Source organism: Hypanus sabinus, chromosome 1 (genome assembly GCF_030144855.1).
Source record: "Hypanus sabinus isolate sHypSab1 chromosome 1, sHypSab1.hap1, whole genome shotgun sequence".
Taxonomy (NCBI): domain Eukaryota; kingdom Metazoa; phylum Chordata; class Chondrichthyes; order Myliobatiformes; family Dasyatidae; genus Hypanus; species Hypanus sabinus.
The window spans coordinates 189,691,402-189,703,518 of NC_082706.1; the positions used below are offsets into that span (position 1 = coordinate 189,691,402).

Sequence of the window (12,117 nt, forward strand, 5' to 3'; positions counted from 1 at the left end):
AGGCAAATGAACATTCTGCATTTGAAACCCAAAATGCTGACTGTTTACTTTCATAGATGCTGCCTGACTTGCTGAGTTCCTTCAGCATATTGTGCATTGTGTCATGCAAATTAAATTCCTATTAGTTTTTGCCTAGGAAGTCAGTTATCCAAATTAGCTTCAGATAACTTCAGAAATATTTTGAAACCGTCAGATCAGAAAATATATTCTCATGACGGATTATAAACAATTCCTTTCCTCTCCCCACACCAATATTGGTCAACTGTTAATTCCTTCAGAAGATTGATTGCTTCTGCTTTATATTGTTTTAGATACTTTTTTAAAACCGAATAATGTTTACAAAACAGGTGCCTTATTTCAAGCTCTTCTGATTACTACTTGAAACTAATTATATGAGATCACTGGAAGGGTTCCAGTTATTGTTGTACCAGTAGAGGGTGAGGTGTGCCAAACATCCACTTGCACAGAATACAGGAAAGAGAACAGGGGTGAGGGGAGGGGAAATAATTACATTACTTTAGCATCAGTAAGTCTTGTATTCCTCAATTAACCTAAGATACTAAAGAGGTAAGAAACCTCTATTTGCATTTCTGAAAACGTTTTGCAGATAATATTTAAGGTCAGCAATCTGCAATTTTACATAAGATAAATGCACTGGCAATCTTCTTGCACAAAGTGCAGACAATTTACTTTTAATGTCACATCTCTCCCAAAGCCAGGCACTGTGTTCTCGACATCAATACTGATCGAAAGGAATATTCGGTTGTGGCTCCAATTTTAGTTTTCCTGATGCAAACACTCGTCCAAGGTACAACTATAATCATAGAAAGTCTCAAAATGTAGTGCATATAAAACACACGTCTAAGTTTAATTTCCTTTAGAGGTGTTCTAGTTCAAAAATCACTTAGATATTAGGAATTATTGAAGAAGAGTTTAATAAACGTGGTCAAAATTAAATAACTAAATAATCAAACTCAAAGGTTTTCATAATTAAAGATCAGGAAGTATTTTGGTCTTGTTAAAATTCATTAATTCAGGAAGGAAGTTTAAATTTCAGTTAGCTGAACTCAGTCATCTGCAATAATCTAAACTGATGATGGCAAAAAGAGATTAGCAAAATTAAATCAGAAACAGAAAGCATCATAGCATCAGCATTAGGCAGACACAGGGTATTGCAGAAGCCATATATCAAACTGCAGTTAACTATCAATAATATTGTTTTAAAATCAACGTGATGAGATGGCACAGGAGGTGAGTAATTTTATCCTAAACTGCTCATGGAAGAGAAAGGACTGGCTGCCTGCCTAATTTGGAAGTCAAACAAAACTAAATTGAGCTCTTATCAGTAGGATTAAAATTACTCCCTCTATTTCAAAATTTAAAATAATCTGATAACAGGAATGAAGGATGAAATGTGGGTTAAAAAGTGATAACAAATCACTTGATTCAGTGGCACTACTCAAAGCAGGTGTGACTTGCAACACATTTGAATTTTTTGCTGTGATTTTGTTTCTAAAATAACAAACATTGTAGATGTTGATGGTAGATTATGTGGAAACAAATAAAAGTTGGTAAGGAGGTGAGGGGAACCAGTTACCTCGAACTGAGGTTGTTCTTCAGATTTTTCTGAAGGTTTGCCTGCCATCTCAGGCTGCTCCTCCCACCCTTGGGTGGTAGGTGGTCCTTCTACAATATCAGCTACTGGTTGATCCACTTTGGGACTCGCTGCCTCCTTCTGGTCCTCTTTGGTTTCTACAGTCACCATAGAACTCAGACCCCCTGCATCACCAGATGAGTGAGCTTTGCTCGCCTCTGTTAAAGAATCCCTCTCAACTCCTGCCAGCTTAGCGCTCACAGCAGAAGCATCCTCGCTTGCATGCACATTCATCACATGCTTCTTTTCCATCACCATTGTTTCCTGCACAATCTTCATGGTCTTCTCCTGCTTGAGGACTTCATGTTGTGCCACTTTGGAACTCTCGTCCAAATCCACGTCCGGTTTCTAGAGAGATTAAAAACTCACATGAAAGTGTGCAGAGTAAAATGTACTGAATAACAACTATTGTGACCTGTTCTGAGTTAGGTTTATAGCACAGCCATCTCCATCTACTTCAAACATCTACAATCAAAAGCTGGTAAGATTTCAATAAGCAAAACAGAAATGGATGTAGTAAATTAATGTATGACATGCTTTTAGTGAAGAATACATATAAAATCTCTTGTAATTATGAAAATGTTCAGACAGTTTTCTACTTTAGTCAATTATGTTTCTCTATTGTGTCCATGTTTCTGCCACACGTGTGTGTGTGTGTATGAGTGAGAGGGGGGAGAGAGAGAGAAAGAAACATGGAAACAGTAGAGTACATTATATATACTGTATATATAACATATACACATAGTTATAATGAAGTGATATATAACAATATAAAACTACTATATCTTCGCCCTTAATCATTATTTAGTCACCAAGAGTTGTCCAGTGCATTAGCTCTGAGTGATGCAAAGATTGTTCTGTCAAAAAACAGGCTATCAACACAGATACAAAGTAGAAGACTTGTCATCCATCTGCAAAGATAGACTTCCAAATATCTTAACTCATGGCGTAAGGATATTTTATTATGTTAATAGAAACAATGAGAACCAAATGGAAAGATTAGCATGTCATTCCTTCCGATATGTAACTAGACAACTCTACTGACTCTTCTCACGTACATCCTGCAAACAACCACCTGTTGACTTGCTGCAGTTGGAGATGTTCTGCCGGGAGGCCATCAATCCTGCAGTTCAATCCTGCTTTCAACCCTCACAACTGTTGCCTGAGCAGCTGGAAATTTTCTGTTCTTCTTTTTAATTTCTAGCAAGTTTTTTTTTTCTTTTGAATGTAATCTCTTTACATTATGATTCCCTTATAAAATCCATGTCACACTTGCAGTATCAGTGTTGCTGGCCCTTTTGGATTTGATCTGATTAATAACTTTGGTTAACACTCACAGGTATATGGAGGAATTTAAGGTGGGGAGTTATATGGGAGGGACGGTTTAAGGGTCAGCACAACATTGTGGGCCGAAGGGCCTGTACTGTGCTGTATTGTCCTATGTTAAAATGTTGGAGGAACTCAGCAGATCAGGCGGCATCTATGGAAGTGAATATACAGTCGACGTTTTGGGCCAAGATCCTTCACCAAGACCAGAAATGAAGAGAAAGGAATAAGAAGATGGGAGGAGGGGAAGGAGGACAAGAAAAAAGGTTGTCAGGTGGGTGAGGGAGGTGATAGGTGGAAAAGGTAAGGGGCTGGAGAAGAAAGAATCGGATAGTAGAGGAGAGTGAACCACGGGAGAAATGGAAAAAGGAGAGGCACTGGGGGAGGTTATAGGCAGTGGAAGAAAAGAAGAGGTAAGGGGGAGGCCATAGTGGGGGAATTGAAGAAAAGGGAAGGGGAGGGTGAAAAATTACACAGTTGGAGAAATTGATGTTTATGCCATCCAGTTGGCTACCTCGATAGAATATAAAATGTTGCTCCTCCAACCACAGAGTGGCCTCATTGTGGCAGTAGAAAAGACCATGGAGCGACATGTCTGAATAGGAATGGGGACGGGAATTCAAATGGTTCACCACCAGGAAGTCCTGCCTCTTGTAGTTGGAGCGAAGGTGCTCAACGAAGCGTTCCTCCAATCTATGCCGAATAGGGGAGGTCATATCGGGAGCACTAGACGACCCCACAGATTATCAGGTGATGGGCAGGTCTGGCACTTCTGCTGCTTACAGGGATAAGGAAGGAAGTTAGTAGGGAGGGCCGAATGGACAAGGGAATCATGGGTGGGGGGAACTATCTCTGCAGAAGTGGAGAGTGGTGGGGTGGGGGAGGTAAAGATGTGCTTGGCAGTAGGGTCCTGTTGAGGATGGCAGAAGTTGTGGAGAATGATGTGCTGGATGTGGAGGCTCATGGGATGGTATGTGTGGACAAGAGGAACTCTGTCGCTGTTAAGGCAGTGGGAAGATGGGGTGGGGTGTCTGGAAAATGGAAGAGACGCAGGTGAGGGCAGCATCAATAGTGGAGGAAGGGAAACTGCATTCTTTGCAGAAGGAGGCTGATGTCCTCGAAAGGAAAGCCTTATCTTCAGAACAGATGCAGCAGAGACGAAGGAACTGAGAAAAGGGAACAGCAGTTTTACAGGAGACAGGGTGGGAAGGGGTAAAGTTAAGATAGCCGTGGGAATCGGTAGGTTTACAATAGACAATAGGTGCAGAAGTAAACCATTCGGCCCTTCGAGCCTGCTCCGTCATTCTGAGATCATGGCTGAACATCTACCATCAATACCCGGTTCCTGCCTTGTCCCCATATCCCTTGATTCCCCTATCCATAAGATACCTATCTAGCTCCTTCTTGAAAGCAAAAGATATCGGTAGCCAGAGAGATCAAGAAAGAGGAGGGAGGTGTCGGAAACGGATCAAGTGAATTTAAGGGCAGGGTGGAAGTTGGAGGCAAAATTGATGGAATTGATGAGCTCAGAATGGGTGCATGAAGCAGCGTCAATATAGTGCAGAAAGAGTTGAGGCGTTGGAAGGGAAGACTGGGAACACAGATATTTCCACATGTGCTGTAGTGGTCTATGAAGTTGGTGGCAATGGATGAGAGATCATCATAATTGATAATGTCTTGATGGTCCTGACTGGGGTCCTTTACAAGGGGCAAGTCAGAGGAAGTGTATGAGAGTCACTACCTGGCCATCCTCAGACCCTAATAACTCTGACTGTAGCTTTGACAAGGTTTTTTTGAGACATTCAAGGTATGTGGCTATTCTTAAATACCCTTAATTATGGCTGGAGCCCATCCAGGTCGAATATGAGGAGTTCCTCCTTCAACCTAAGAATATCCTCATTGCGGTGGGTGGGGGAGGGCGGGAGTCATAGTTTTATTGATACTTGGGAACCTTGCAAACATGACGGTTCAGGTTTGTCGTTTGCATTTGTTTTGCTGAGCTCTGCAATCTTTGAAGATTTATCTGAGGGTCTTTCTTGCTGTTATTTTTTTAAAATTTGCCCAGCTGGATGTGGTTGCACTGCAGAACCTCGATCTGATTCCACGGCGATGTGATTACCTAGCTCTGAACACAGTATGCTGCACTGCAGTTTTTCTTGGAACTTTGCCATATTTAACTCTCCCTTAGTCTAAAGCATTCTGAGAACTGATCTGGGAATGTCTTCCACGTTCCTGAGAGAACGGGGCTTGATCCACTGGCTTGAGGGCAATGGTAAAAGAAGGGGTGTAACTAAGATCACCTATGGTCCACAGCGCTCCAAGGATGAGTGTTAGATCTATTCAGAATTTATCTCATGTTGTACTTCTGAAAGGCTGATGCAAGTACTTCAAACTTTGGTTGTATTTATTCCCCTAAGAGAAATAACAGTATATGCCTGTCCATCACTCATTTATTTTAATGGAGTCTCTCTTCATATTTTGAAAGGTTATAGGAGAGCTTTGAAAAAAAATTAGCATGGTGATACCAAACAGCCAATGGCAGGCATCCTCAGTGCTACAGGCGTTGGGTACGGGGATCACTGGACAAATAGTACAGTATCACAATTATTGTATTTCTAAATTGAAAAAAGCTAGATAGAAGTGGCAAAATGGATTTCACTTTCAAAACTCTAGTCTTTGTATGGAACAAGCAGAAAATGTAACAGAAACCCCAACAATTATAATCTGCTATCTGACACCAGATCATGCTGGATTTCAATCATTTCTAAGGCAGTCAAATGAAAATGAACTGTTGCTTGTTGATACCCCAACCTTGCTGAATTGGAGTATCACCAACAGCAAGTGGAACAATCTGAGAACGTGTTACACCTGGACAGAGCAGGGTGAATTAACATGGGCTGAGTGCTCTTCTGGACTTGAGATTCTGCAGATGTTGCAAGTCCAGGGCAACACACACAAAATGCTGGAGAAACTCAGCAAGTCAACGATTTGGGCCGAGACCCTTCAGCAGGACTGGCCACTCATCCCCAAAGATGCTGCCTGACCTGCTGAGCTCATCCAGTATTTTCTGTGCAGAGCTCTCCTGGAGCTGCCCTCACATTACTGACCTATCCTTGGGCTTGTAGAAAGCCACCTCCATTTGTAAATAAAGTTGCTCCCACACATCTAGGGAAAACAAGAGAAATGAGGAGCTCCAGGCAAATTTCCAGCATAAATTAATGTAACCAATATGCCCTTGTTTCACACTTTTCCTCCTTGTTTGTTATTGATATGTTCAGGAGCAATGCAGTAAGATTACTGCACCTTTGCAAAAATGTTTCCAAGAAAGCAGAAAATAACTCTCTGAAATTCTTATGATAGCAAGGATTTAGCAGTAAATTTACTATAAACAAAGTGTAAAATAGTAACTCCTTAACCATTAACCTTGAACTGCAGGAGTGAGTAGGTCCAATTCTCTACTGATGTAACTCCTCAATGGACTCAGTAATCTTTCTGCTTGGGCACAAAAACATTTGGCTCATCCATTGTGCTCACAATTATCTCGTGCTGTGTGACCACTGAGGTGACTAGAACCTTCCAAATATAGGGTGGATCTATTCTCAATCCTTACTACTGAAGTATTCTCTAAAAGCAGAAAGTCATGAAGTACTCATGATAACTGTATAACTTGAGCTTGGGATTTCCACCTGTTGTAGGAGAAAGAATAGTGAGGGCCAATAACTAGTTTGTTTATTTATTGAGATACAGTGTGGAATAACCCCTTCCAGTCACACCGTTCAGCAACCACCGATTTAACCCTCACCTAATCAGGGGACAATTTATGATGACCAATTAGCCTACCAACTGGGAACAACAGAAAGTCTGCAGACGCTGGAAATCCAAGCAACACACATAATATCCTGGAGCAACTCAGCAGGCCAGGCAGCATCTATGGAAAAAGTACAGTCGACGTTTCGGCCCACTGAGTTGCTCCCACATTCTGTGTGTGTAGACCACTAACCAGTACGCTTTGGACTGTAGGACGAAACCACAGAACTTGGAAGAAACCCATGTGGTCACAGGTAGAACATATAAACTCCTTACAGACAACAGCAGGAAGTGAATCTGGTTGCTGGTCCAACAGACTGTTATGCTAACCACTACACTGTTGTGTGGATTGTGTTAATGTAGTAACAGGGAACTACAGACAAAGCCTAGAGGTAGAGACATAGAATGATAGAATGCAGCAGTAAGGACACCCAAGCTTCAGGAACTTCACTAATTATGTTATAGTGTCAATATTCTGGAGGAACTCAGCAGGTTAGGTCCTTCACCTTGTTCCAAAAAGTTGACTGTTCGTTTCCATACATAGATGCTGCCTGACCTGCTGAGTTCCTCCAGCATTTTGTGTGTTGTTGCTCTGGATTTCCAGCATCTACAGAATCTCTAGTTTTTAATGCCTCCATTTTTGTAACAGAAAATTGGATTTGCTGTTAGGCTTGTGGACAATCATTTTATTCTCTAATCAGGACCCAGTTTGTTATATACTTAATTACATCTTCCTGCAGCCAATATTCTATTATCAAAATTTATTTTTACAGGTAATCTCATTAACTGAGAATGAAAATGTCGTACCAAATTCATGCTTAGTAGATCATCTTTGACTGGTCTCCTGTTGCACATCATTTTTTGAAATAAACCACCCAGCATTTTGAACACTAACTCTATGTAGTCTTTCAATTTGATCCCATAATACCAATTCCTGGTCCTTGGTTGCTTTACTTTAAGAAAGGGTCAAGTAGAAGCCAGATGCCTCTCCACACAGAGCTAAAAAAAAAATGGAAAGGTAAATTGTTCTCAGGTTACACCTGCAAGCATTCTAGCTTGTATACAGAGGGTAATGTTGGCTGAAGGTGTAGAAGAGATCACTCTCTGGGTGGATAAATAATCAGGTTGCTCACCATAGATAGAGAGTTTGGAGACACAGCACTGAAACAGGCCCTTCAGTACATGAAGACTGTGCCACTCTGATCTTCTACCGAGTCCCATGTATCTGCACCTGGACCAGAGCCTTCCGTTCCTCTCTCATCCACGTACCTATTTAAACTTCTAAAATTGACCTCATGCTCACGTGGAAGTAATTTTGTTTGCACAAGGTGCAGGGATATTCTTTGTAGCACTGGTACATTGGTCATACATCGATGGCTATCAGGGATAAGAAGTGTAAGACCATTCTGATTCTGGGCCAACATGAGTTAATGCTGGACATTTGCTGGAGTTCCTCATTGTCCTACATATGTCTAGGAGTAATCAGGGATTGAAGAACTATTCAAAGATATCAATAAGGGGATGACAAGGATAATTTAAGAAAACAGATTTTTTAAAAACATAGAAAACCTACAGCACAATACAGGTCCTTCAGCCCACAAAGTTGTGCTGAACATGTCCCTACCTTAGAAATTACTAGGGTTACCCATAGCCCTCTATTTTTCTAAGCTCCATGTACCTATCCAAAAGTCTCTTAAAAGACCCTATCATATCCACCTCCACCACCGTTGCTGGCAGCCCATTCCACTCACGCACCACTCTCTGAGTAAAAAACTTACCCCTGACATCTCTATACCTACTCCCCAGCACCGTAAACCTGTATCCTCTTGTGGCAACCATTTCAGCCCTGGGAAAAAGCCTCTGACTATTCACACTATCAATACTTCTCATCATCTTATACACCTCCATCAGGTCACCTCTCATCCTCCATCGTTCCAAGGAGAAAAGGCTGAGTTCACTCAACCTATTCTCATAAGGCATGCTCCCCAATCCAGGCAACACCCTTGTAAATCTCCTCTGCATCCTTTCTATGGTTTCCTGTAGTGAGGCAACCAGAACAGAGCACAGTATTCCAAGTGGGGTCTGACCAGGGTCCTATACAGCTGCAACATTACCTCTCAGCTTCTGAATTCGATTCCATGATTGATGAAGGCCAATACACCGTACGCCTTCTTAACCACAGAGTCAACCTGCTCAGCTGCTTTGAGCGTCCTATGCACTCAGACCCCAAGATCCCTCTGATCCTCCTCACTGCCAAGGGTCTTACCATTAATACTATATTCTGCCATCATATTTGACCTACCAAAATGAATCACTTCACATTTATCTGGGTTGATTTTGTTTTCAGGTTGTTAAAAAATGGATAGGGTTAACAATAACGCCACTTGGTTGATAAGAATCTTCCGATCATTTCCCAGGCGGAATACCTAATCCAGCAAATGAGAATTGGGGAGCAATGCACGAGAAATGCTGGAGCAACTCAGCAGATCAGGCAGCATCTATGGAGAGGAACAAACAGTCACCGTTTTAGGCAAAGACCTTTCATCAGGATCGAAACCTCGACTGTTTATTCATTTCCGTAGATGCTGCCTGACCCGCTGAGTTCCTCCAGCATTTTGTGTGTGTTACTCTGGATCACCTGCATCTGCAGAATCTCTTGTGTTTCTGAGACTTGGGAAGAAGGGAAGATGGACATCATGATGAAAAGTACAGAAATCTGTAAAAGGAAGATAGCATGTGACAGGGAAAGTCCTTTCAAGCCCTGTACTTTGTTGAAATGCACACAATATGCTGGAGCGGTGAAACGTGACACATAGTTAGAAGTAGGAGCAGAAACGCCAGAAGTGACAATTCCATTTAAGGACAGAAGATTTCTTTAAAGAATAAAAAGACACCTGAACCCAGCTGTATGATGAAGCAGAAGCCCATTCCTTTCCATCCATTTGTTTTCGTGTTGAATCTAACAGATTGGAGACGTCTACATTTTTTGAGGTTACTTCAGAACCAGACTGCTTTGTCTGTGTAGACACAGAAAGTCAACATATAAAGCTGACTGACATACATGACTAGGTCAACAGCAGAGAGACAAAAGCTGTTTCAAAGTTACAGACTGAAAAAATAGCAGAAGTTTAATTAGAACATATAGGAAAAAAAAGCCAAATAAAGGAAGGGTGTAAGGAAAACAGGCAAAGGATGAGATTATGTTAGTACGCGGGAAGGTCAAACAATACAAATATTTTGCTACAAGGAAGGGACACGCAAAAGAATCTTAAGGAACAATCTGTGCAATAAAGTTGCAGAAGGTGATGAAAAGACTGTCTGGTGAAATGCAAATCAGGGTCAGCCTCAAAGCCTGAATTTTAACGAGTGTGGCTAATTTAACAAAACAGTTTGTAATAGCAAAACTAAAACATTAAAACCACATTAGAGGATCACTGGCTGGGTAGAAGCAACTTGCAGGTAAACAGAATGGTGCTTTTAGCTGTTTAAGCATACTGAAAGCAAGTGCTGTCTGAAAGTCATGCATTTTATCTTTAGACTGTGACAGTCAAGGCTAACAGTTACCAAAATTCTTGATCCCGATGACTCAGTAAAATAGTGAGCTGTGGCAATGGTAAACACTGGCTCTTCATCAGTCTTCCATTTGGTCATTGAAGTCTCATACTTCTGCAAAGCAGACCTCACATCAGAGCTTTCAATTCCTCGCTGTCTCACAATCTCTATAGGTTTTGGACTACCTTCAGCATCACCTCTTTTTGCTCCCCCCTTCTTTGAAATGAGAGTTTCCTCCTGAGTAGACAGCACAGTTTTCTGCTGTTTGACGGATGACACAATATCAACCAATTGTTGTTGTTCCATCCAATATACACCTCCTTTCATCTTCACCATCCCCTCCTCTGCTAATTAACATCAACTATTGCATTCCCTACTCAAGTGTTGTCCATGAGATGAGCTTCTCTCCCGTTCCTCCCCTACAAATTTGTGTTTTTAACAGTCATTTTGATCTAAATAGTTCTGTATGGGAATTAATGAAAGCTCAGTGCTGCACATTTAAACAAAAGTTCTATTCACACACCCCTTTCTAAGGGTGAGGCACATACATGCACAGGCACTGAGCATCATGGGGAATCCTATTTTAGAAGTAAATAGATTGTATAATCACAAGTCTTTGATAAACTGCTAGATCACTTACATGCAAAAAGCACCTAATAGAATAATCACATTTTAGATGTTAGAGAACAATCCCTGCTTAGGACATAATCATGTATGAAATGAATTTCTATCTTCTGCTGGTAAACAATGTTGGCTACGCAATAGGATTACAGAATCACTGCAAATAGGATCACTGAGTCACCGCAGATAGGGTAAAGCACGTAGTAGATAAATAATGTAACGACAGGGGCACAGAAGGTCATCTCGGTGGGTTATTAGTGAAATAGGCCTAATCAATCTACAAATGAATTCTTTATTAATATCACAAACCCCACTTCATCCCCTTTACAGCCTTCGCTATGGTTTCCAAAGCATGCCTCTTCCGATATCTCCAACTTCATTGTCTGGATTAATGGGACAAGCTGAAGGTGGGAAATTCAAAGCCACCATCGTTAGGCTGGGGGAAAACCATCAACACCAATTCCATTCACACCCCTGAATGAATAATAGCCTGGACCCAATCCAGTTCTATCCCCACCTCTGTGTCGCTGCTCTTTTGACACGAGGGCAGTACAGTGATTTCATTGCTGATTTCTCATCCTCCAGCTTTTGTAAACACACTAAATATAAAGCTCTTAGTCCATCTCATTCATTGATCAGCCTTGCTCTCACTGCAATATATATTCACCACTTCTCGCAGCTTCAAATAAAACTAAATTACTCAAGTGTCTCCAATTCCACTCTACTTTTAAGAGTCTTTCTGAAATTCCTCTCCTGAACCAAGCATTTTCTGAGCCATCATGCTTTTACCCTTTTCCTGTCCTTTATGGGGTAAAATACTCTGTGTTTTCAAAGCAATAAATATAATCTGATTTCACATTATGTCATTTACATGCAGAAATGAGCAAACTTACATCATATAGCATAGAAATATCATTGCTGGTTGCTACCAAAGTGAGGTTAAGTTCACTTGAGCATAAAGGAACTTGCCTTTTGCTCTGTGAACAACCCGTACTTGGCCAGCACCAGTTTATATCTGATTACTTTAGTGCAGAGATTATTTGTGCACAGCTATAATTTGTAACCTTTCTGCCGACCAAATGAGAGTTTAAAAATATTCTGATTAATTGTTAGTCCTGTTGTCTTGATTCAGAATTGAGTATTATATTGAATATATG

At 41.1% G+C, this 12,117-nt stretch overlaps 1 protein-coding gene across 10 annotated transcripts in view; it reads right to left on the reverse strand.

Moving 5' to 3' along the window:
• The window catches only part of epb41l3a (erythrocyte membrane protein band 4.1-like 3a), a 311,655-nt gene that overhangs the window by 15,447 nt on the left and 284,091 nt on the right, over positions 1-12,117 (reverse strand). For 8 of the 10 annotated variants that reach the window (XM_059983624.1, XM_059983609.1, XM_059983617.1 and 5 more), the window contains one exon: positions 1,598-2,002. In XM_059983624.1, coding sequence (XP_059839607.1) covers positions 1,598-2,002 — 405 coding nt within the window. Of the gene's footprint in view, positions 1-1,597; positions 2,003-9,588; positions 9,805-10,351; positions 10,454-12,117 lie in introns of those variants that run through there. The other 2 variants (XM_059983651.1, XM_059983647.1) reach the window with 2 other exon arrangements.